The sequence below is a fragment of the Delphinus delphis genome, chromosome 15 (genome assembly GCF_949987515.2).
Source record: "Delphinus delphis chromosome 15, mDelDel1.2, whole genome shotgun sequence".
Lineage (NCBI taxonomy): Eukaryota > Metazoa > Chordata > Mammalia > Artiodactyla > Delphinidae > Delphinus > Delphinus delphis.
In genome coordinates, this window is record NC_082697.1 from 104,702 (window position 1) to 130,701 (window position 26,000).

Genomic DNA, 26,000 nt, shown 5'->3' on the forward strand with positions numbered 1-26,000 from the left:
CACCACCCCCCCCCCCCCGCCCCGTGGCTGCTGGTTTTGCAGAGTCGGACAGAGGCCCCAGCTAAGACAGGCTCCCTGGGACAGCATCTCTTTCTCTAATCTCAGGGAGCAGTCATCTTCTGGCTGCAAAGAGGACCCAGAGGATAAAGCTGGCCGGAGAGGAGAACAGGTGGCCCAAGCACCTGGTTCCTCAGTGATGGGGCCACTGGGACAAGAACTTGCATTAGTCTGACTGGCAGACACTTGAGAAGCTCGGGGCGTCTGGCCCCTCCTTGAGGGCCACCCACGCACAGGAACAGTGTGTGCCCTGTGGCGTCGGGGTGGCAAGGCTGGCCAGGGTGTCGGGACTTGGTCCCTGCAGAGCAAGCAGGGCCTCAGCCCCTCTCCCTACCCCAGTGCCAGTTCAACCCAGCAACATCCCAGTGCCCTCAGCGCCAAGACTAATCTGGGAGGCAGAGAGGCTGGTGATGCGAGGCTGGCGGCCTCTCCTTCCCAAACAGAACAGGTCTAACCAGGTTTTGCTTTCCCCACTCTGCAGCGCTGGGGCTGCCCCCTCCTCTCCTCCCCAGCAGGTGCATCTGGGCCAAAAGCCCCCCAGTGGCCATGGCCCTCAAATGCACCCTGAGGCTGAGGAAGCCTGAGGCCACCAGGTGCCCGGCTTAGGGGAGGAGCGTCCCAGGGGCGAGGCACTGCTGCGGGATTCTGTCCTCCTAAGGACAACTGCTGCGGGAGGACCTGGGACTCTTGGCCAGAGGCAGGCTGTGGACGGCCCTGGCCAGACCCTGCTGGGAGGGGAGGGGGGACTCACCTCGGAGGGCCTTGGATCTCGTACGAGCTCTCTTCTCGTCATTTTCTAAGCTCATCTGCAAGTAAAAACAACTGCGCTGTCAACAGGAAGCCGGGAGAGCCAGCCCCTGTGTCTGCAGCGTCACCTCCAGGCATTTTCTGTCTCAAGCTTCACCGGGGCCTGTGAAGCTGACACAGGAGACAAGGAAGAGCTCACGTGGCAGGAACGGCCTGCGAACCCGCGAGCAGCAGGTGAGGCGTACGAGCTTCGGGGCGGAGACCACTGGCCCCATAGTGTCCCTCATCTCCTGCTCTGGGCCCTCCTGACGCCCCCAGGCTCACATCCGAGGAGGAAGCTGCAGCCACCAAGCCTTCATTAACGTCGGGGTGTCGTAACACACGGTCCCCTGGCGACACCACCCACCGCAGACTCTGACCCCGCCATGCTGAGAGCCCAGCTTCCCCTGGGAGTTGGTGACCCCGGCACTCGAGGGTCGTCTTGTTAGAAACAGGTGCCTGGGACCTGAGCGGGCTTCACTGTCCCCCGTGCGTTGTCCCACGGAGAGCCAAGGGGGGCAGCCTGAGCTTGGGGACCTGATCATCCTCAACGTGAGATGGGCACCCCAATGCGCGGGTGCTTCCAGCAGCACAGGGGCCTCCAGGCACCGCTGCCCAGTGGAAGAGAGTGCAGGTCATCCACGTCATTTAAACTTTTCTAATAACTTTTTCTAATTAAAAGTGTAAAAAGAGGGCTTCCCTGGTGGCGCAGTGGTTGAGAGTCTGCCTGCCAATGCAGGGGACGCGGGTTCATGCCCCGGTCCGGGAGGATCCCACGTGCCGCGGAGCGGCTGGGCCCGTGAGCCATGGCCGCTGAGCCTGCGCGTCCGGAGCCTGTGCTCCGCGACGGGAGAGGTCACAACAGTAAGAGGCCCACGTACCGAAAAAGAAAAAAAAAAAAGTGTAAAAAGAAGCGGGTGAAATTGATTTTAATACTAAACTTTACTCAGCCCCATCTCTCCAAAACATTATCATTTCTACAGCATCAATAGAAAAAGTTATGAACGGGATTTTGTTTCGTGCTGACTCTTAGAAATCCTGCACATCTCCTGGACTCACAGCCCCTCTGAGTTTGACCAGCCACGTGCCAAGGGCCCGTGGTCACGGCACTGGCTCTGGAGGCGGGAAGCAGACGGGGGTGAGAGCTGGTAGGAGCGCAGGTCGAGGCGTCCCCTGGACCCGACACACAGGCCACCCTCCCAGAGTTGCTGACTCCCCCAGGAGAGAGGGAGTGGAGGCCCTCGAGGGGGATGGGGACCCCGCACGTCCTCTGGCTACCCTGCCTGAGCCCATCAGCTCCTGTCCCGCATTCTCTGCCTCAGACCCACTTCCATGGGGGATGCTGCCCACATCCTTCCAGGGAACAAGGCAGAGCCCCGGGAGGGTAGGGGCGCCCCGGAGCACAGGTCATCACACGGGATCCCCAGCTGGGTCTGGGCTGGAGCGAGTGGGAGATAGAAGGGGCCCTCTTCCCAGCAGGTGTGCCCTGTGGGGGGCGGGGGAGGGAGCAGCCCCACCTCCCAGGCCCCCAAGAGGCCATCAGAGCAAAGCCAGCCAGTGGGAAAGGAGCAGCCAGGGAAGGGGCTTCAGTCCCCAGAGGCCAGCACAGGACAAGCAGCTAAGGTCCCGCTCAGGAAGAAAGACAAGGGACCCCTCCCATTAACTCCCCTGCTAGTAAGCTAGAACTTGCAAAGCGAGCCCCCAACCCGGGCAGCACGAACGCACAGAGATTCGTGTGCTGTGTTAAGGACGAAATCACAACCTGGGGTAATTTATGCCGCCGTCGACTCCAGGCGGTAGAGCTGAGAGCTGCGCGCTTGCAGCCTCCCGACAGCACGGAAGACAATTACTGTAATTCCTATTTTAAAGCAGCGCTCCCCGTGGACCGATGGCTCACATTTAAAGCGAAGAGAGGAGCAGGTGTCAGAGGGACTTCATCACATTTATGAGCCTTCAAATGTCGTCTGCGCCGAGCCCAGCACAGCGGCTTCCGATGCAGTGGCACAAAGGGGCCGCGGCGTCTGATTGCCAGGCCGCTCTCGGCTGAAATGCAATCTACAGCTCTTTTTTTTTTTTTTTTTTTTGTCAGTTTTCCCAAGGAAATTGGCGAGCATTCTGCTAGGTTAAAGCGTGCCTTGGCAATTTGGATTTCCTGAAGATAAATTATTCACAGAGCACAGAATAGAGAGGGTTGCAGGATGCATGCGGGCGCTGCCGCACACTGCAAGCTCCCGTCGGCAGAGCTGACAGCTGTGGCATTCACTCTGCCAAGCACCTTTCCATCTGCAATTTACCTGCATCAAATGGTCAATAAGTGGGAAGTTCTCTCCAGTGCACGGAGCTTTGATGTGCAAAGGGGAAAAACTGGACTACGGGAGGAAGAACTAGGGTTATAGCTCTTCAATACGAGAATGAGCTTCTGAGAGCCGGGTGCCGCCACCGACGGGCAAGCAGGGAAACCTTGATTCCTGAGCCAGCGCCACTGGCTTTTTACTGCTTTCCTTCTCTGAGGGTGGTTCTCTGCCTCCTCCCGCCCTCAGCACCGGTGCCTCACGTGGGGATGGGTAGCCCTGCTCAGCCTGCCGGCCGCCCCGCCTTCTGCCCCCGCCAGAGCAAGACAGGCCAAGACAGGGAGACACTTCCCAATTTTTCATTAATTTATTTTTGAATTTCTTCCCTTGTTCCGAGCACAAACCAGTCAAGTTTGTTTCTGAAAGACCCACACGGAGTTGAGTGACCTCCCACCGGAGGGTGAAAGGCCCCATCCCGGCCTACCGGCCTCAACGCCCCCACCCCGTGGGGCTAGCGATCTCTCAAGAACTGGTCCACGCTGCTTCTGTGATGCCGACTGCTTTCCGCCGCCAGCGGCCTGTCTTGCGGCTGCCCTGGGCTCCCTGAACCAGCTCTTCGCTCTAATTAACATTTCAGTCGTTCTGTCTTCAACAGGAAAACTATGGGAGAGTAATTTACAAATGCAAACACACCCCATTTGGCCACATCTCTCTTTTTTTTAATTATTTACTTGTTTGTTTGTTTATTTATTTATTTTTTGGCTGCACTGGGTCTTTGTTGCTGCACGCAGGCGTTTCTCCGGTTGCTGTGAGTGGGGGCTACTTTTCGTTGCGGTGCGTGGGCTTCTCATTGTGGTGGCTTCTCTTTTTGTTTTTGTTTCTGTTTTTTTTGCAGTATGCAGGCCTCTCACTGTTGTGGCCTCTCCCGTTGCGGAGCACAGGCTCCGGACGCACAGGCTCAGTGGCCATGGCTCACGGGCCCAGCCGCTCCGCAGCATGTGGGATCTTCCCAGACCAGGGCGCGAACCCGTGTCCCCTGCATCGGCAGGCGGACTCTCAACCACTGCGCCACCAGGGAAGCCCGGTGGCTTCTCTTGTTGTGGAGCACGGGCTCTAGGCGCACAGATTCAGTAGCTGTGGCATGCGGGCTCAGTAGTTGTGGCTCGTGGGCTCTAGAGTACAGCTCAGTAGTTGTGGCGCACGGGCTTAGTTGCTCCAAAGCATGTGGGATCTTCCTGGACCAGGGCTCGAACCCATGTCCCCTGCATTGGCAGGCGGATTCCTAAGCCCTGTGCCACCAGGGAAGCCCCTGACCACATCTCTTAACCAGCGAGAACGGTCTCTTCGCCCTTCTTCTGAACCTGCTTTGTTGTGTCACGTGATGGTCTCACTCACGGGGGTGGCGATGCTTGGCTCTGTTTTGTATTTTTCAGTAAAGTCAGGGGTAATCGTGTAAGCTCTTCTTAAATGTAAACGGTTCTCACAATGACTTGTTCAAAACCAGCCCCTTCCACATGGCACCCTTGCCAAACCTGAGGTCCCCGAGCTGGATGTTTACAAACTCGGGGACCAAGAGAGCAAACGTGCGGAGCAACCTTGAAACCAATAGCTTCTTAGGCTGTGGTTGTGAGAAGGGCTCTCAGAATCCAGACGCACAGCCAGTGACACAGTGGACAGGGTGGACTCTCCCCCAGGAACGTCCAGTCAGAGGTCCAACGGGCTTCGTGCGACCTTCAACTCTACCCCCAGAACCCAGCAGTTCAGGGACCTGCAGGTGGTTTCTGGAGGGCTGCCTCCCCCGTTTCTCTTTCTGGCTCAGTCATCCTCCCTCCGTCTGTCTGTCTCTCTGTGTCTCTCTGAATCTCTCTCTCCGACTCTCTCCCTCTGTCCCTGTCTCCGTCTCTCTGACTCTCTCTGTCTCTCTCTGTTTCTCTTTCATTCTCTTTCCTTCTTGGTTCTTCCCAGGGCCTTCACAGCTGAAGAGCTTCCCCCCTCTCCACCCTATACCACGTCCCTGCCCTTCTGCAGGGCTAAGGGCTAGATGGCTAAGGGCTAGACGAAAACCAGACTCCACGCTGGAGCCTGGCCCTGAGCAGCCGTGGACGTCGCCTGACACTCCGGCCCCTGCGGGCTGTCCTGGCCTGAGTAGCACCAACTATGCGACCCGAGGCAGCAGGTCCCTCACTGCAGAGAAGGGGAGATGTCAGGGCGTCGGGGGGGAGCTCAAGAGGAAGGGGCTGCTCAGCCGTGGGAGCCTGGGTGGGAGTGGGGAGGCCCCGTGGATCAGAGAGGACCTGAGGACATTCAGGGAAGAGGGCCTCAGGGGGCGGGGGCGCCCGCCCCATGGAGAAGGTGCACCCTTGGGTGGCCAGCGCCTCTCAGTGGTCAGGCCTGCGTCCTCCCTCTTTGCACCCCCTCTCTCGCTCTCCCCCTGGCCTGCTCATCTCCATCTGAAATAAGCTCCATCATTCATGTTTTTGAGGCCAGTGTCTCCCTGCAGAGACCTCTTTGACTGCTCGGGGCATACCGTGTAAGGTCAGACAAACAGGCAGAGGGACAGACAAACTGGGACGATCTGAAACGTCTCTGAGATCCTGGAGCTGGGGAAGGTGGCCAGGAGCCATCAGAGCAGAGACCAGAGCCCCGAGCTGCTGGAGAGTCCAGGGCCCCGGGACCACAGAGGACTCCCCCTGGCCCCGGGCTGCGGGAGTAGGTCCAGGAGCTCGGGCTGGGCCCCATTCTACTTAGAACACGTTGCAACAGCGTGCAAAGCTGGGGATTAGAACGGACTTAGGACAACTTTTAAAATGCACAAGATTGTTTGGGTGATAGCGTCCCTTTTCCTCCGGGAAGACCCAGACGAAGAAGGGGAAGTGTCTGCTGGCTCGCAGGACCAGGCAGCCTGCCTAGAAGAAGGGGTGACGTGGGGAGAGGAGGGCCGAGCAGGGGCACGGTCTGGGCTGGTCTTACTCCCTCACCGTGCACACAGCCTGGGAGCAGAGCGTTGGGACAAACCCGCGCTCCTACCTCTGGAGAGACGCCCCCTCGAAGGATTTCCGAGCAGCTTTCAAGTACGCTCCTTGCTCCATCTCCCACCAGCCATCCCAGCAGCCCAGCCCGCAAGCGCAGCAGGGCAGACCCCAGAGCAACCTCCTGCTTGGAAGGTGCTGAAGTCCTGCCGTCTCCGGGACCCTCAGCACACGTCCTGCTCTCCATTCTCTGACGGCTGAGGCCAAACCACACACACGCACCCCTGCGCCTCCTGACAGCTGTCACAGCGCCCCTGCTTCCCGGCGGTGACGCCTGTGTCCCCCTCGGAGGACGTCTGACTGTGTGTCTGAAGATCTCTGACGCTCCACCCATCGTTCAGCCGACTGGCAGCTGAACAGACCAGCCCTCTCCTCGGGTTGTAGAAAGGACACCCCATGGAGCACTATTTAACACGCATCTTGGGAGGGGCTCTCCTGGCATCTCCAAGCGTGGGGTCATGGCTCACTCCAACCCCTACATTAAAATTATAACTATATAATAGACACCCTGATACAGCAGCCATGCCTGGGTCCATCTGTCTAAAACTTCAGCAGGAATGGAGTTTCCACCTCCTCGGGGTAGAAATCTAGCCACATCCAAGCAGGCAGGTCAGAGGACACAGCTGGGGCCACCTCCTCCCCTCGTCAGGTGCGTCCTGCAGTGGCAGGAGGGAGGCCCTGCTGGGCATCCCCGCAGTCACCCTGCTCCTGGCTTGCGTACCTCTGGTCATCCACTGAACACCCATGATCTGGGGCCCAAGTGCTTCCTTCTTCAAGGTCAAGAAGAGCTTTAAGGTCCTACCATCCACACCTGCTCCTTTCCTCCTTAAGTTTATCAAAAAAAATAAAAGCCCGGTGCCCAGCACTTCCCACGAAGCACACAACCACCTAATCTCGTCTACCAGCCCCTTCCACACCCACCTCCGAGCTGTCCACACGCCTGGTGCTGAACTCAGAGGCCGAGGCGGCTGCGACCACCCCCCACACAGGGCTGCTCTGCTCCGGGTGCCCTCGGGGCGCCGAGCTCCCCAGCTCCCCGCCTCCTTCTCGGGCCAGTCCTGCCATTGTGCACCCTCTGCCCTCTTGTGTCCCCACCCCTTCTTGGCCTCCTCGGTGAGAAGGTGCCCCCGGCGCCAGCCCCATAGTCCCTCCTTCTCTGGCTCACTCTTCTTCGCTTCTCTGCTCAGAGCAGTAACTCTGGCCCTGTCTGCCCAAACTAGAGGAAATGACCCTAACGGAGCAGGTGTGAAACAGTCGGCGCTGGGGGAGAAGCTGAGCATGGCCACCAGGCATGTTCCCAGCAGGTCCCACACGCTCCAAGCTTATCACACCTGAGCCGCGGGGTGACTGCAGCCTTCCTACCTGCCCCTTACACAACGCCAGCCACTGTGAAGACACGGCACCCAGAGCCCCTGGCCTCAAACCAGGTAGCTTCTTGGTCACGTGATCCCTGAGCGCTCAGGGCCAGATGGGTGAGGCGAGTACGGCATTCAGTCAGGTGCAGATTTAAGGGGGAAACAAAACTAAGTGATCAAATTAAATAATAATTTAATGCAATATTTTAAAACATCTAAATTAATGCAAAAATTCCATGATGAGCAAAATAACAAAACTTGAAATAAAGACTGGGCCAGCATTACTGTCTGAGCTGAACTCAAACACGGCTCAGCAGAGCACAGATGACCACACAGGAGTAAGAGTGTGAGCGGAGGTGCCTGACGAGGTGCTAGGGCAGACCCATGCCACGTACAGTCCAGTCACCAGATTCAAAAGAAAAACGCTGGGCTTCGAGAGTAGAATGCAAGCCCCCTCAGATGACGTTGCCGCCTAAAACTTCGCAGCCCTGCCTGTCTGCCCCCGGCCACCACTTCTCCGTGGCCATGCTCTGGGCCATGGCTTGGATCCTGGGTGGAGAGCGTCCACGTGTCAAAGAATATGAGAGATCAGAATCTGAGATCTGGGAAGGGATGCCCACCGAGCCCGTCGTCACCCACACTTCCATCTCTGAGGGTCACCTGAGCCTGGGCGCCTGGCTTCACCCAGAGCCCAGCATGGGGAGTGAGCACGTCCAGAATGAGAGGTTTGGTGTGAGCGCACGTGATATCTGGGTCTGGAGCGTCCCTGTGGAGGGGGAGTGCCCGAGTCACCTCCACCAGCGAGCTCCAGGCAGGTGTGAGCAGGGCACCGCAGGCCCCCACTTGGGAGGATTGCAGTCACCCAGATCAGCAGACCTCAGGAGTCCCTGCAGCAAAGGCTGCCCAGCGAGCGGCGGGGAGAAGAGCAAGTACTGAAGTGCACCGCGGAGCCCGGGCGGGACCGGGCCCCAGAGCAGGGGCCTGGCAGATACGGGACCTGCTGTCACATTGTGGTTTTCCTCTACTCAGAGGCACTTTTCTTCCTTTCATTTTAAAGATCATGGATGGTCCTAGCCTGCACTTATTCTTGGCCTAATCTCGACGGATAATGACTAGACCAGAAGTCGCCTCCACGCTCCACGCCAAGGAGTGAGAAGGACCCTTGCCCGGACCCGGGGCCCCAGGTTGGGCGCTGCGCTCCAAGCACCTCACCTTGCCGTGTCCGCCCAGGAAGAGTCTCGGGGTCCTGCAGTTGTCGGTCTTGTCTCCGTGCGTCCACCTCTGACTCAGCAACTCACCCCGGAACTCATTTTCTGAGAGTCAGAAAAAGAAAACCTAATGAACGCCAGCCGTGCCAGCTCGAGGGGAGAAATCGAGACACTCGGGCCACTCTTGTACACAGCACCCATGCGACCCTTGTTTTCCGGAGTCCACCAGAAAGCCATGACCATCTCAGGCATGCAGGACAGGAGCGCTTGGGGGAAAATGGGTCTCTGCTTCGGACAGCCCTCAGAGGCTGCTAGCACCCTCACCCCTGCACCATCGCCCCAGCTCTCGCACTGTTTTATGGAACATGTCAGAAAGTGGGGGGGGGGGGATTTCCACTAACAGCCACTCCGACCAGGGGGCTGGCACAAATCAGGTGAGGTCCAACGCTTTGCCTCCCCTTTGCCCAGCTTCCCGGCATCTTTCCTCTCCCTGTGTTCCTGCCTCTCTCCAGGGCAATACTTCTAGTTAATATTTAATTCCTCACATAAATTCACACGTCAAAGCAGAGGCTATAGGCATCAGCTGGACCGGACAAAGAAATGCATCGTGTACCTACTCCTTGCACGGCACTCCCTTGTTTCCATGACAACCAGCTTTCTACAACTACAGCGTTTCAAAGGAAGGTCATGAAGTAACCAACAATAAAAACAGGAAATGAATATTCCTGCATCCTGCTCCCTGCTTCTCCTTGGAAGTGAGTTTGGGCTCCGCTGAAGGCCGGTCAGGCTCACTGCTGTAACACCCATCATCCTCCTTTCCTCACGTTTTTGATGTGCATCCCCAAATGCCGTTTTGCTGTAATTCCACCACTCCTGCCCCGCTCAGCCCTGTGCTCCGGCCACAGTGCCCTCCTGTCTGGAAATGTCTCCAACCCATTAAAGGGCCTCCTCTGACCTCCAGTAGCACAGGAGGGAAGCAGATTGGTTGTCAAGGAGACGGCCTAGTGCACCATCTTCAAAGGAATGGGTGACACCACCAGAATTTGGCAGCAACTGTGTGCCTCACCCTCACCGAGCTGTGGGTCACCTGCAGGGGACCCCCCCGAGGACTGGACTCCGCTAGAGAGGTGTAAACCGATCATCTCGGGCCAGCTACCCCATGGCCATCAGCGCACGGTAAGAGGAGCCAGCCCCACCCAATCAAACTTATGAGAGGAGTCACCCAGGGCCCCGGACCCCAGAGGAGGAGACAGCAAACAGCATCTGTGGTGAGGAGGGAGCAGACAGTCTCCTCCAAAGGCGATGGAAGGGAAGAAACTGGGGAGGCGAGTTGACAAGAACGGCCCTGGCCACAGGGTATGCATCGCACTTGAAGACGGGTGGTAGGAATTCTGCATCTAGAGTGACAGTGGAGGCTGGGAGACCCCTGGCCACAGATGGGGTTCCCTTTCCACACATACCTCCCGTCAGAGGAGACGTTGCAGGTACCCTCATCCTGGGCTGGTTTGCGAGGCTCCAGGGGAATTTCTTACCATGGTGACATATGTGAATGAGTTGGGTAACTGGGCATATCTCCCTGGCAGCTGGAGGGAAGGACACACCCTGAGATCTGTGCTGCTGCGAGCAGGATGGGTCCCTCCCCCTCGGCGTCCCAGCAGGTGTCCTGGAAGCCTCCCTCCCAGGCCTTCCTGCTCTCGGTCCCACATGCTTCCTGGAGAAGCCCAGCAGGTGAAGGGCGCGAGTCTGTGCCAGGGGGACTCTGTGCTCTGTGACGGGAGGGAACCAGCTCACTGGGCCTCGCCACCCTCTCCTGGAGCGAAGCCCTGTTGAGGGGAACCCTCCCCTCACCTGCATTCCCTGTGCCCCACGCCTGCTCAGGCCACACCGAGAGGACCTTAAGAACATCTACCCCAGACTTCCCTGGTGGCGCAGTGGTTAAGAATCCACCTGCCAACACAGGGGACACAGGTTCGAGCCCTGGTCCGGGAAGATCCCATGTGCCGCGGAGCAACTAAGCCCGTATGCCACAACTACTGAGCCCATGTGCCACAACTACTGAAGCCCGTGCGCCTAGAGCCCGTGCTCCGCAAGAAGAGAAGCCACCGCAATGAGAAGCCCGCGCACCACAACGAAGAGTAGCCCCATCTCACTGAAGCTAGAGAAAAGCCCGCACGCAGCAACGAAGACCCAACGCAGCCAAAAATAAATCAATAAATAAATATAAATAAAAATAAAATAAAGACTATGGTCTGTAAAGCTTAAGAGGAAAGAGTAAAAAGAACAGGTGCCCAGCATCTCCTCACAACAGCACCCCAGCGATGCCTTCAGCACCAGCCCCGGGAGGCGGAGGGAACTTGCAGGGGTCACACACCCCGAGACCAGTACCGCACGACGTGGGTCCGTAATTGACACGATTCCTTCCTTTTCCCGGGAATGTTCTGGTAGCAAACCACAGCCACCACAGTAAAGCGTGATGGTGCTTCTCCTTTGCTTGGAGATAACCCAGGGCCCCTTGGTCCCCCACTGGGACCCGCCTACGTCCCACCGCAGACAAGCCCTCCGCTGCGTGGACGCGCTGAGCTGCAGCAGCCCAGCTGCCACAGAGGCAGCACTTGACACCCACACACGCCCAAACCGCGGCCGCCAGCCACAGGGCGGGAGGAAGAGCCATCGGAGCCCGAGCGCCCGGCGCACAGTGGCCGCGTGAGGGTGGCCTGCTTCCGTTGCCCGGGGTCACAAGTGGGGAGCGCTCTCCTCAAGACCGGCCCTTTTCCTGGGCTCTCAGGTCTCTAGTGAGCTCATCTGAAGCCCCGCTCCGGGACACACAGAACAAAGAGGCCGCTTGGGAACCGCTGGCCCTGGCCGTGGCCTCTCTTCAGGATGGCCTGCTCCGTGTCGCCCCAGCGCCTGACCCCACAGAGGCCCCAAACTCACTTTGGCAGGACTCCGGCTGACAGACAAGCTCAGAAAAGCAACCAGGGCCTGTTAACAGCCACACTCGGGCCCACAGGGCAGGGAGGCTCCTGGGAGCTCAACTGGCATCGCCCTCCTGGGGCCAGAGTCAGGTCTGTCCCTCTTCTGATGACGCCAGTGTTCAGGGTCAGATCAGGCCTCCCCAACACGTGCCACTTTGGCATGTGGACTGTTTAGCTCCGAAGGCAGTAGAGACCCTGTGGACTCCAGAGAAAGTCCTGTCAAAATGCTTTCAGGGTCTTCACTAGAGTGTGCGTCTCTTGTGACCCGCCTGTGGAACCAAGAGCTGTCACTATCGGCCTTCCACCCGGCAAGCAAGGGAGGAGGCTCTCTGCTTAGAGGGAGCCCACTTCTCGGCCCTTCCAGGCCCCCACCCGGGAGGACCTGTCAGCCCCCGATCCCCCGCCTTCCTCTGTCCCCGCTCTGTCCCGTCCTGGCTGAGCCCACCTCTGCCCCCGGGGCTTGTCAGGCCCTTCTTCCCAAAGCCAATCGAAGTGTCCTCGAAGAAGCAACCGTAGACCATCTTCCTCTCAGATGTTTGCTGACCTGCCCTAACTGGACCCTTCCTGGGGCTTCTCGACTCTGCAACGAGCCTGAGGCGTCCACACTCACAAAACACAATGTGTCTGGACTCCGCACCCCAGCCCCGGGGCTCCACATCTGCACCCGCTTCACAACCCGATTTCTTAAGGGGCCCCGAGAAGCTGACTCCATCCCTGCTCCCCAGGCCAGCTCCCAGCCCTCCACCAAAGCAGCAGCCCTTGAAGGGTCACCGGTACCATCCTGGCCGCCTGCACGTCCGTCCTGCACCGATACTCGCCCCCTCCCTCCTCGCCTGGGGCACTCCGGCTCACCCCCAGCCTCTGCTCCTCTGCCCCACTGACCATCCTACCACCTCCTCCTCTGACTTCTCCCCTCCCTGCTGCCTGTCCTGCGCCCTGAATCCTGCCTGTCATTTTCTGGCTCTCACCAGTACCTGAGCACTTTTGACTCTCCAGCTGTTTTGTTTTGTTTTTGCAAAAATTGATAAACTGATTCTAAGACTGATACGGCAGATCAAGGAACACAGAATAACCAAGACAATAAAGGCGCACCCGCCTCACACCATACGTAAAAACTCACACAGTGGATCGGAGATCTCAACATCTGAGTTAAACTCCTAGAAAGCGCAGGAGTAAATCATCCTGACTTTTTGAGTAAGGCAGTGGTTTCTCTGACTCCTAAAACACAAGCGACAAAAGAAGAAATGGATGAACTGGACACTATCAAAGTTGAACACTTTGGGAAGTCAAATAACACCACGAGTCAAGTGAAGAGACAACCCACAGACTGGGAGAAAACATGTGCAAGGTCACACGTCTGATAAGGGACTTGTATTCAGAGTATAGGAAGACCTCCTACAACTCCAGAATAAAACAAATAACCCAATTTTAAAGTGGGCAAAGGGGAATTCCCTGGTGGTCCAGTGGTTAGCACTCGGTGCTTTCACTGCCAGGGCCCGGGTTCGATCCCTGGTGGGGGAACTAAGAGCCTGCAAGCCTCACGGCATCGCCAAAAAAAAAAAAAAGTGGGCAAAGGATTTGAACAGGCATTCCTCCAAAGTTAACATATAAAAGATGCTCCTCATCGGGCTTCCCTGGTGGCGCAGCGGTTGAGAGTCCGCCTGCCGATGCAGAGGACACGGGTTCGTGCCCCGGTCCGGGAGGATCCCACATGCCGCGGAGCGGCTGGGCCCGTGAGCCATGGCCGCTGAGCCTGCGTGTCCAGAGCCTGTTGCTCCGCAAGGGGAGAAACCACAACAGTGAGAGGCCCGCGTACCGCAAAAAAATATATATTAAACATAGACATACCATAGGCCCCAGCAATTCTACTCCCGGGTATAGATCTAAGAGAAGTGAAAACATATGTCCACACAAAGCCCTGTACCCAACTGTTTATCACAGGTTTATTTATACTAGCCAAAAAGTGGAAAAAACCCAAATGCCCATCAACTGCTGAACGGACGACACAAGACATGACGGAATAGTATTTGGCAATAAAAAGGGTTACAGTGTCCGTCCAGGGTTCAATGTGGGTGAACCTCAGAAACCTCAGGGGAAGCAGCTCAGTGGAAGAAGATCCCAGACTGCACAGTCCCTTAGTTACAGAGTGTCCGAAAACGGCAAACCCACAGAGACAGAAAGTAGATCAGTGGTGCCGGGGCTCAGGGAGGGGCAGTGGGCACGACTGTTCGCGGGCACAGGGTCTCTCTGTGGGGACGAGAATGTTCTGAAGTTAGACTGTGGTGATCAATGCCTAACCCTATATATATGCTAAGACCACTGAACTGTGTACTTCTAATGGGTGAATTTTGTGACGAGTAAATTATATTTCAGTAAAGCTGTTTTTTAAAAGTCAGTGGCACACACGAGGGAGCATAATGGTGAGAGTCCCACAGGCCAGCTCTTGACGCACGGAACTCCCACCCGGACACGGGTGCGATGACCAACTTTAAAGAGGGCAGAGGCCCGCGGGTCGGCCCAAGTGAGCAAACCTGAGGAGACGAGCAGGGCCGGGGCTCCCGTCCACGCCGGGAGCGCAGGGCGGGCGAGGGATGCGCCGATTGCCAGGGCCGTCCAGCCGGCCGGCAGGCTTGCTGTGCTCTGGGGCAGGGCCGGGGCTCCCGTCCACGCCGGGAGCGCAGGGCGGGCGAGGGATGCGCCGATCGCCAGGGCCGTCCAGCCGGCAGGCTCGCTGTGCTCTGGGTGCTGTGGGAGACCCATGCAGTGGAGGCTCACATCAAAAATACATTTCTGATGACAGGAGCTGCAGGACAAGAGGTGAACTGCGTCCTCCGTGATGTGTGAGCCGCTGGCCCGGAGGCCTGGGGCTGGTCCGTGAGGCCCCCCAACCCAGGACCCTCGTACGGGGCAGCAGGTGCGAGCAGGCCGCCTTTGGCTCCCCCAGCCTGGCTTCTGTGGGCCTGTGTTCCGGGCCCACCTGGAGATGAGGCAGGGCTGGGTCCAGGGGTGCAGGAAGAGGACAGCTAATGGCAGCAGTGTGGGACGGGCCTTGGGGGGCAGGGTGAGGCATCTCAGACCCCACCCCGCAGCAGCCCTGGGGACACAGGCCAGGAGGAGACAAGTGCTTCTGTGTAGCAGGGGCACCGTGACCCCAAGCAGCGCACGCGGCCCTACTCTGCCACGTCAGGAATGTCGGCAGCTCGTGGCTGAGCCAGGGCTGCAGCCGACCTCACCTCCCCTCACCCCCAAGACTGACCACATGGCCCTGTGTCCGGCCTGTGCATCGGTGGGGCTGCCACGCCGGGGCCCCCACTGTCCTGGAGAGGGCAGGCCTCCTCAGCCTTCACCAGCCCTCAGGCAACTTTGGAAGAACATTCTCCACCTCAAAGCCATGAACCGAACACATCCACTGAAAGCCTGGACCCTGGAATCGGGTACAGTCGGCCCCCATGTCTGCAGGGTCCGCATCCACGGATTCAACCAACCATGGATGGAAAATATACTCCCCAAAATTCCAGAAAGTTCCAAAAAGCAAAACTTGAAATTGCCAGCAACGAGCTGCACAGCATTCACGCTGTATCGGGTGTTGTAAGTACTCTGGAGATGATTCGAAGTCTATGGAGGATGTGCGCAGCTTACATGCAAATACTCCAGTGTTTTATACGAAGGACTCGAGCATCTGTGGATTTTGGTATCCTGGAGAGGTGGTCCTAAAACCAATCCCCAGCAGAGACCCAAGGGCGACTGTATAAACACATTTAAAAAGAAAAATTCTCTCGTACTTTCATCTCAATCCTCATTCGCCCTCCCCTTCCAGCTCTTCGGGTTTAAGGCAAAGCCCAGAAAGGCAGGAAGAAAGGGGTTAGAATCAAATTGTAGCAACAATTGAAGGTCCACACAAAACTGACCACAGGTCACAGTAGACACTGGGCGGGGGAGCTGGGGGTTTGCAGCCACAGCCCAGAATTCTACCCTCTGAAGTCAGAGAACCTCTGACCCCAAAGCCCTGAGGTGCAGACGGTGCTCCCAGACACGGGAGGCCCTTGGAGGCCCTGGGAGGGCCCAGGCCACGTTGCACGGCTCCCAGGGCTGCAGAAGGAGGTTTAGCATCCCTCCAACATCGAAGGGAGTTCCCAGGACCTTCCTTAGACCTGTGGGCCAGAACCTTGGGAATGCACCTGGGAACCTTCAGTGGATGAGTGAGTAAGCATCGTAGGAAGCGGCCCTCCTCTGCAGCGTGGATGGCGGCTAAGAGCGGGAGCCAGGACAGAACCAGGGACGGCTGGACAGAGTGGAAGTGGCCTGGCCCCAGCAGGAGCACATGGAGATTGGTATGGGAGTTTTTTTAGAAGGCTTCACACCATCACGTCTGTCTTCCCCAGTTTGGAAATGAAATGTAAAACCAAAATGAAACATGCAGTGGAAGAGTTGGGAGAGAGTCAAAGAAACACGCTAGCAAAGCAAATGAAAGACAAAGACAGAGAGGAGCTTCCCTGGCGGCCCGGTGGCTAAGACTCCGCGCTTCCACTGCAGGGGGCGAGGGTGTGGTCCCTGGCTGGGGAACTAAGACCCGCATACTGTGCGGCGCAGCCAAAAGAAAGAAAGAAAGAAAAAGACAGAGAGATGGGAGAAAAGGAGGAAAGGCTGCGTAGGACCTAATGGCCAACCCCCGAGCTCCAGAGAGAACCAAGAAAATGAGAGGGAAACATCAACTAAATAAGAACAAATAATTGCCCAAAACCAAAGGAAATTCTGTTTTTAGATTGAAAGGCCCATCAAGTGCCCAACACAGTGAATGAAAAAGACCTGCTGCAACCCAGCCAGGCACCGTGAGATCCTAACGCACCAGGAGAAACGAGAGGGCCTGAGACCCCCCCAGCGGGAAGGTCACACATGGAAGATATCCTCGGGACGGCATTCCAACGGCGAAGCCAGACCTGCAAACTGTAAGGTTGAAAATCAACTCCCTCTGCCCTCTGGGCCCAGACAAAATATCAGTCAAGGAAAACGCCTCCAGAGACAGTCTCAAAAGCACGCTCCCCACTGGACGCTAAGAAAGTTAGCAGAGGGGACAGGGAAGATTATCTGCAAGAAAAGCAAAACTTGTGTGAGAAATAATCTGGCGCAGAGACGTGGCTGATGGAGTAAGTGAGCACACGAGGGAAACTGGGTCCCTCGCTGCTGAAGGAAGAAAGCCACTCGTGCGGAAAGGGAGAGATCTAGAACGTATCCCGGGGGATGCAGTCAGAGGCATCAGTGTGGACGTGTGGTTCTCAGCAAGAAACAAAGTCAGATGTGTGTGTGTCCACACGTGTGTCCACTGGAAGGCTGGCAGCACGTCCACGCCAGGTCCAGGGGTGGCTCCAGGTCCCGGGCACAGAGTGCTCAGAGAGTCACAGATGCATCAGAAGGACACAGAGGCCAGCACTCAGGATAATCTGAGCATCAAAGTAATGATTCTAATCCACCAGATAAAGTAAGCCGTGTGTCTGCTCAGAGGTCAATCAGAATGAATACCTTGGTATGTGAAGAGGAATGTGGTATTTCCCCCAAATAACTGATTCATGGCAAAGGGGAAAGTGTCCCTGCAGCAAGAGATGCTGGGATGACGGCCCCCAACCCAGGGACAGAGCTACCCCTGGGTGTCACCAAGCAGCCCACGTCCAGGCCCCAGGACAGCTCCCCCGGCGCCCAGCGCCCTCCGAGGGGGCGGTCACGCCTGACCAAGACCGACACACCGCGTGGTTCCGAGCCCCCCCCCGAGACGCTACTGAGGAGCAGACGACCCCGGGTGACGGGCACAGAGGGGCAGAGAGTGGCAAACGCACCCTCACGTGGTCAGGAGGGACACCCTTTGAAAAGTTGCTGTGAGTTTGAGATTGCTTCAAAAACTATTTTTAAAACTGACATGGTGTGGGGTGTGACTGCAGTAACAGTGGTCAGGGGAGGCCTCTGCGAAGAGAGCTTGAAGCCGGGGCCCGGGGGCTCCTCAGGCCCTTCCAGCAGCCCGTCTCCAGCTTCCTAGCTCCTCGAAGAGGCTAAAATGTCCTGGGTCAAGGCTGGCTTCCCAGGGACCTCCTGGAGAGGCGGGGACAGCGGCGGCAGGGCGTGCCCCGGGGAGAGTCTGACAGCCTGGAAAATCCAAAAGGGAGCAGCACCCGTGCCCTGGACGCTGCGGGTCCCGGGCCGGGCACAGGACAGGTGGAGCACCTTGAGCCCCCGGGAGCGCTGAACTGGGTGGCCTCTCCCTCTCCCCCTTCCCCCTCTCCCCCTCCCCCGGTCCCTTCTCTGCTCCAGGCCTGTCTGCGACCTGGTTTCCAGGGTCTGGAGGCAGCATTGGCGTCGCACCCACTGGACCAGCTTTCGGCAGGAAATGCAAACAGGGCCGATGGGAAAATGAGGGCAAGGTTTGCTCTTTTTCTTTCCTTTTTTTTTTTTCTTTCTTGCTGGAATTCAGAGAGAAGTAAAATGAAGACTTGCTGAGTGGAGCAAAGACAGACCTGCTTTTGCTGAGTTTAGGTGAAAATGAGAGAAGAGCGCTGGGGGCAGGGGAGCCGGCAGTTCCATCGCTCTGCACGATTCTCATTATTTTCCTTCTAAATCAGCCGCGCTGGTGCTTTCTCTATTCAATAAAAGCCAAACGCAAGCCATGTCCCCTAATCTCTCGAACAGCAGCTCACTGCTGAGAAAATAATACAGATGTAACTTCCAGCATCGTACACTTTATTTTCCATTTATATGCAAATGGTGACCTTTCACCCAGGCTGTCTCAAAGAAGTGACTCCTTAAAAATGCAAATAGCACGTTGCAAGCAGTTACCGAGGCTGAGTCCTTCTTGTATGATTATTATTATTTCTTTGAACCTTACCCACGCTGTAAAAACAGCCGCCACACTGCCGGGCAGTAATGAAGACTTTCCAAACCCAATCACAGGACTGGCTCCCCAGGCGGCCTGTCAGGGAGCCTGCCAGCAGGGGGGGGCCCCCGGATGCCGAGGGGTGGGGGGCCTCGCAGCCCCAGGGCGGGCTGAGCGTCCCGGCAGAGGCACAATGGTGTGGAGCCAGGCCTCCGACATCCGGGCAGGTGCGGGGACCGCAGGCCGCAGGCTGTGTCTGCTCCAGGCGGAGGCACAGGATTTCACAGAGGGCCTTCGCACCCCAAAAGGAGTTGAGCGCTAGCGGTCAACACGAGTGACCCCGACCTTGACCCCCACCCAGGCACACGTGCTTCACCCCCAGACGAGGAGTCGGGGTGGGGGTGAGGCCCTCCCTCAACCCCCCAGGCCCACAGGAAAGGCCTGGACAGGAGGCTGGAGACGGGGCCTGGGAAATGGACACGGCCACTGGGTGCACAGGCGGCGCTGGGCGGGGGCTTCCACGGCCCTGACCCACCCGACTGACCGAGTCAGGACGCAGGCCAGGGAAGGCGCCCGCGTCCTCGCTGCGCCCCCCACACCCCCAGGGTCCCCGGGATTTCCCCTGCAGGAGACAGAACTGTCCTGCCCGAGGAGAGGAGAGATGGCCGCTTCCTTCTTCCTTGAGACCACACTTTACTTAGGCTCTTGCAGTTAACCCGACTAGAACGGGCTCTCTCTCGTACAAACAGGATAAATCCAAGCTGCTCGCGGCTCCCTGAAGGTCTGTCCATGCCCTGGCTCGTGTCCCGTTCAGGACAGGGGACCGACACGGGGGTAGGAGGTCCGGGCAGCTCTGGGGCCTCGAAGCCTGGGGAACGGGGTTCGACAACAGTCCCACTCTCCTTCTCCCACCCCAGTCCCTCTACCTCCAGGACGTGGAAGCACTCCTGTCTGGGGGAGGAGAGTGAACCCAGGGGGCTGCCACTGCAGCCCCAGCCCCAGGGCTCAGAATGGTCCCCATGTGGTGGCTGATTTTCGGGGGAGGGGTGGCCAGCAGAGACACCCACCTGTCAGCCTCCTACACTGCCCACTCTGCGGCCTTTTAAGTTAGAAATACTGGGGGGCTGTGCATGTGAATTTCCCAGTCTGGATGGGCATGCGGGACACGCAGAGCGCTAACACGGAACAGAATTTGGAGAGAACGCAAACCATACGTTTGCCTCCAAATGGCTCTGGGCAGTAAGGCGTCCATCGCCAGGAGGGGGCATGGCGGGGTGGGGAGAGCCCCTCCAGGCGCTGCGCCCCCCACCTCCTCCCCCTCGCTGACACGCGTGCTCGGGAGCTGTCAGGATGCTCTCTGGGACGGCACCACAGCAACAGTGGGACTCTGACGCTCACATCAGGGCCCATTTGGGGTCCCCCGCGTGCCAGAGGTGCAGGCCGCGGCGGAGCACGAGAGCTCAGGCCCTGGGGCTTGCAGGGTCTGAACCACACCAGGCAGCAGGTTCTGAACCCAGAAGCTGCACATGTGATTTGCAGCTGAGCCAGCAAATCCTGGCCCAGAAGCCCACAGCCGGTCCCATGACCCGTTCGCAGCCTTCAAGGGGGCTACAAAGTTTGCTAATGCGATTCAGTATCAAATACAAGCCGCCTTTCCTCTCCCTTTGGGCTGATGCACTGACGCACTCCCTTTGGGCTGATGCACTGATGCACTGACTGTCTCCACGGGTTTCTCTGATGGCTTCAGTGGTGTTTCTAGAAGCATCCGAATGGCGGGACGCAGGAAGGCGGCGAGCTCACAGCTCCTCACAGCTCTCACACGCCGTGACAAGTGCCGCCTTATGTGTGCTGGGGGAGGGGAACCTCACAGCTATCATGCTTTGCTGCAGAATGAGACCCCGTGGGACTTCCCTGGCGGTCCAGTGGTTAAGACCGCGCGCTTCCAGTGCAGAGGACGTGGGTTCGATCCCTGGTCAGGGAACTAAGATCCCACCCGCCGCGCGCGGTGCAGCCAAAGAAAAAAAACACTGAGGCCCCAGGAAGCCAGGGCTGGGCCGTGGGCTTCATGAACTAAAGGGAGAGCCACGAACATCTAAGTAATTTAGCCAGAACCTAATCAGACCACAAAAGGTAATGACAGAAACACCCCTCAGCCTGGACAACAGAGCCTAACCTTACACCCAGGCCAACAGGGTCTTCGCTCACAGATGGTGGAGCGAAAACTCAGAACCGAACACTTAAGCACTCTCTTGCCACCTTGATTCAGAACCTTCCCTGGCTGTCTCCAGCCCAGCACTGACAGCTCAGTGCCCGCGTTTACAAGGGCAGCCAGGCCAGCACCTGCGTACGTACCAGAACCGCGAACGCTGAGGCACTGCCCGCCAGGAGGCCCCGACCTGGGGGCCTGCAGGCCCTCCTCCAAGGCAAGTGGGGACACCCACAAGGCGGATCCAATACGATAGCAGAGATGTTTCAACTACTGGACACCTAAGGGCGTGATTGTGACGCCTGGGAGGGTCCGCCAAGGGGCCCGGGCGGCGTCTGTTAGAGGCCATGGAAGAGAAGCTGGAGGTGAAAGGAGACAGGAGGTGGATCAGGGATCTTGGGGTGGCCCAGATGGGGGCTGGAGAATCAGGTTGGAAGACAGGCTGGAGACAGACCCAGGACGTCTCCCACGCAGTGGGAAAGCACCCAAGGAGGGCAGCGAGGGTCAGTGTGGTCTGAGGATGACCTCCTGGGCGGTCTGGGGGGCTGGGCAGTCAGGCTGTGCAGGTGTGGGACTTGAGTGAGAAGTTCCATAAGTACACATGCAAACTGATGGTTAACCAACCAATCCACTGCTCAGTTAGCAGTCTGGTAACCAAGCAGGCCGTCGTGAACCACTGAGTCTGGGAGCCCAGTACAGCTACAGTCTCAGAGCACCTTAGTTATGTCACAGGTGCAGCTCTGAGTCTGTGAAACGCCTTGTGCCCCCCTTCACTCAGGAACCACCGGGCTGCCCATAGGGGACAACGGGGGCCAAGCCGTTTTACACCCTGTAGGTGCGAAGAGTGAAGGGACACCGCCTGGCACGCAGGAAGTTAGGGACGCGCCCCAGACCTGCGACCCGAGGTGTCTAACCCTCTAGGACCGAGTAAAGCAGGCACGGGGATAAAGAATAACGGAGAAGCCAGACCCTCCTCACTCCCAGGCAACGGCAGGTGGGCCCTGGGTCCGGAGTCTGAGACGAGAGAGGTCGGGGGCTGCAGGCCGAGGGGAGGGCAGCCGTCCAGCCTGGAGCCCCGGGGAGCTCTCTCTCGCGCTGCTGCTTTAATGTGGAGTTTTTAGGCAACAAAATGGGGGAAAAGGAGAGGCCCCAGATGGCTTCCCCAGGAGCCCTCAGACCAACATCGAGCACGATCAAGGTGTGAAGCCAGGCGTGAGGGCTTGTCTGGCGGCAGCTCGGCCAGATGGCGCGTCCGGATGGACACAGCCCTGCGCCCTGCCCGCCACCCTGCACCACGCGGTGCCTCGGGCCTGTCCCCGGCGCACCCTCCATGCGGACCCTGCTCCCAGGCTGCAGTCCGGAATGACCCCTCACACACCACACGTGTCCGCACAACCCCACACGGCCCCGCCGGGTGCCTGAGCGGCAGAAGGGGGGCCCGGGGACGCAGAGCGGCCAGCACTGGGCAAGGGCTCTGCCCCCTCCGGCCAGGACTAATCCTGGACAGAGGCAGATTAAACCATCCTTGGAGTTACTTTCATTGCATCTGATTAAAATAACACTGCATTTTTTAAAGTGTAAATTCAAAAATGAAAACAGGAGGGAGCATGGACACCAGGCTCCAAGCAGAGGGAGGCCAAGCACGAGCAGCGCCCCCTGCTGGCGAGCATTCGCCACTCCGTCCTCTCTGGAGCCATCAGCCCAAACACGTCTGAGAGCAAAGCATTTTAAGCCAGGTGGAAGACGTCTCTCGTTTCGTTTTGAGGGTTTTTTAAGCAACATTTGGGGGAATTCAGCCATCTGTGAAGGACAGGACGTATGCCGAGGACCTCGAGGCATTCCACCCCGAAGCCCTGCAAGCAGCCGGGAGGGGTCCCGAGAGGGTGGCCCTGGGGTCTTCAGGGAGCAGAAAGCCCACGCGGGGGCAGCTCCGGTGGCAGCTGCTCTCATGCCTTCTGGGAAACAGCATTTTCCTGGCTGAGTAATCTCCCTGCGGTGCCGGGTCCCAAAGACCGTCTTCCCATAAACTCACACCGCAAAATTCCCGTTAAAATCGCCTCTGTAGACAGCTGACTTCGGAGTGAGTTTACAAGGAAGGAGCTGCCAGGGGTGGAGGGAGGGCCCCCCAGCCAGGCTTTCCACAAGATAAACGTCAGCAAGAAGGGGATCTGGACGGGTCTTCCAGGCCTGGGACTGGCGTTTATCCCTCCAACGCGCAAGGCTCACTGGTTGCCCAGTGCCCTGCCTGCCTGGGGGGCCAGGTGACAAGGCAGCCCCTGCCCACCCGGCAGACACCCTCGCCCCTGCCACCCTGTCCCCTCCGGGGCTAAGCAACGTGCTCTGGTCGCCCCTGGCCCCCCTCCCCAGCCCAGGCAGTGGGGGATGGGAGGCGTTGAGCAGCCCCTCCCCCGCCCTCTCTTCACCAGAGTGGAAGTGCCTCGTGCACCCGGGGGAGCTCGGCCCCAACCAGCCATCAGAGCAGTGGCCCGAGGCCCAGGGGCACTCCCCCACATCCTCAGTCTGCAGGCCCCTTGTCCTGCCGTCTCTGCCAGTGCTGGGCCATGCAAAGCAGCACCCCACCCGTGCAACCATCGCCCGCGCTGGGCACCACCAGCAGGGGCCGGGCTGCACACACACCCCAGGCTCCCTGACCAGCTCCCAGCGTTGGCTCAGATCCCCTCTGCCCCTGCCCCGAATGCCCCACCCCCATCACACAGAGTGACCCAGGTCCTCCCGGGCACATTCGGTGACCCCAGGCCGGAGGAGGACAGTAGGGCCCAGAGAGGAAGGGCCTTGGCTCTGGGCAGCACCGGGGAGAGCGCCCACCCCAGCCAAGACCAGGGGACAGGCCAAGCTCCGGCCAGAGCGGGCAGCTGTGGGTCAGCGACCCGTGGGGCTGAGGGCCCGGAGCTCTCTCCTGTGCCAGCACACTCTCTGCAGGCCTCTCCCGAACGCCTCTGGGCACTGACAGGGCTTTCCAGGACAACCTCCTCTGACCCCAGGAACAGGGCCACTTTGCAGACCCAAAGGCTCTGCCCGCTGTGTGGGGACATCTCAGGGCGGGTCCTACTCCCTCAGGCACCAGGAGCGTTCGGGGCAACGGGCAATCACTGCCTTTGGCAGAATCTTCCGAGAGGGTCTGGAGCATTGGCTCCAAATACTTGGGGCTGCCTCCAGACCTGCGGGGACTGCCTGAGGGTCGCAGAGACTCCCCACCCCGGGTCACATTTTAGACAGAAGCAGCCCCCTGCCCTCAGTGAGTTCCCGGGCCCGTATCTGGGGCCATGGTCCAAAAGGGTCAGAGCCCGGGGGTTCCAGAAGGAAAGGTCTCGAAGTCCAGCTCTCTGAGGGCCCTGGTCAGCGCCCTAGATCAGCGGACACCCTGGGAGTGCCCGCGAGGCAGGGGCACCTTGCAGGGGCCTCAGTCTCCAGCCCTGCGGGGCAGAGGGTTCGTGAAGCTACTTCCTCCTCTTCGCAAGCAAATTGCCCCGTGAGTCCTAAGCCAGCCTTCTCTCCCCACTGGCGCCACAAAACTCCAACCCCTGCTCTCCCATTCTTCTGTTTACCATTAATTAACAGGGCCATATGGAAGGAGGTGAGAATCACAGCCGTGGGCCAGTGGGAGGGGAGCCCTGGTGGTGAGGAACCTGGACCTCTCCCCAGTGGCCACCCAGCCTCCCTGGGCCGGAAGAGGCAAAGTCCAAGCACATCCTCTCACACCGAGGCTGAGGGCCCGCTTCCTCTGGTTTGCCCCAACACTCTCCTGCCTTTTGTTCACTCAGCCACTAGCCTCAGAGGTGTCCTCAAGTCTCTCTGATTTTTTTTAACCACTGGGGCAAAAGTCCTCGTCTCCCTCTCCCAAAAGGATAATGATAATTATCGCCGTCTTTCTCGCCATTACAGTGACACAGTCTGATGGCCCAAGACAGAGCCCACATCCTGCTACCAGACCCACCTCTCAGAGGTTTTGTTTCAGAAATTAAAGCCCAACTTTACCGGCCAATGATGTCCACGGATGCAAAGGTGATGCTGAGAGCAGAGAAGCCCTCGGTGACTCATAGCAGCTTCACAACAAGGACCCGCCACACCACAGCCCAGGGGCCACGGGCAGCTTGTTTACCTTCCTGATTCACAAAGAGGAAAGTGAACCCAGCAGACAAAGTCCACGGCCCAGAACACATCACCCTCCAGGCAACGGCATCACATCATTCAAGGCTCACACGGACTTCCTGCCTAAACCTGATTTCTAGTTTTAAATACAAAAATCCAGTTACGCTAACGCTATAAGCAACCACACTTGTGACCCCGATCACATAATGAGAAAAGGAGGCGAAGGGACAGCGATATTTACTGCAGGGCATCTATCCTGCAGACACACGCACCCTAGTTGTTGTTCCTTAAGTTTAGAAATACGTGACACGCAAGGACAGGACGCTCACATGACCATCTCTGCTCTGTCTTGGGTGGGAGCACGCATGAGGTCCCGACGGCGTCCCCCTCGAGAGAGAGGTCTTCTGCTTAAGGAGCCAGCGTTCTCCCGGGGAACTTAGCTCCTGGGTCCCACGGCTGCAGATACATCTGTGTTTCTCTTTCAGAAAAGCACACAAAGTTTCTCGTCTCGACACAAGGTCCCCCAGTGTCTTTCTGCCAGACGCACAATGTGTCCCCTAGATTCTCAGAGTGGCCAAGCGCATGAGCAAAGCCAAGGAGGGACAGAGAACTCGGAGGAAAACGGCCGCGGGCAGACCCAGGAGGAAAAGAAAGCCTCGGTCCAACAGAGCAGCTTTAAAAAGCCATCCCCAGACCTGCTTTTCCAGCAAAGAAAGCCTTCACGTCAGAAACTAACCCTGCGTACCCTCTCCCCGTCTCCACCCGAGGGGAGAAGCCAAGCGCTGGGCATCTGCCTTTGTCAGCGAAAGAACGTAACATTGACTTACCTTTTTCCCCACAGCTATTGTCTGTCCTCTTTCAAAATGACATCACGGAAAGCAATCATGAAATTTACATGGGGGTGCGGGTGTTCGGGGAGGAGAGGCAAGGCAGCTGCCTCCCTTCCGGTGGTCGCATGTGGGGAAGCCTGTGTGCGGGTTTCAATTAAATATCCTCTCCCTTTAGTGTGCGAACTCCTAAGCCAGCTAAAGGCGACGTCTCATTTACTTAATGACCGCTCTCATTAGCAGCGGTGGCACGGGCTGGCGGAGAGGCTCCTTTGTAAATACGCTACCCATGAACCCTTG

The 26,000-nt window shown here is 58.2% G+C and overlaps 1 protein-coding gene across 1 annotated transcript in view; it reads right to left on the reverse strand.

Moving 5' to 3' along the window:
• Positions 1–26,000, reverse strand: part of MYT1 (myelin transcription factor 1) — a 65,355-nt gene that overhangs the window by 35,549 nt on the left and 3,806 nt on the right. Inside the window, exons 2-3 of the mRNA XM_060032608.1 lie at positions 8,731–8,831; positions 809–863 (exon numbers count right to left, since the gene is read on the reverse strand). Coding sequence (XP_059888591.1) covers positions 809–863; positions 8,731–8,831 — 156 coding nt within the window. The remainder of the gene's footprint in view (positions 1–808; positions 864–8,730; positions 8,832–26,000) is intronic.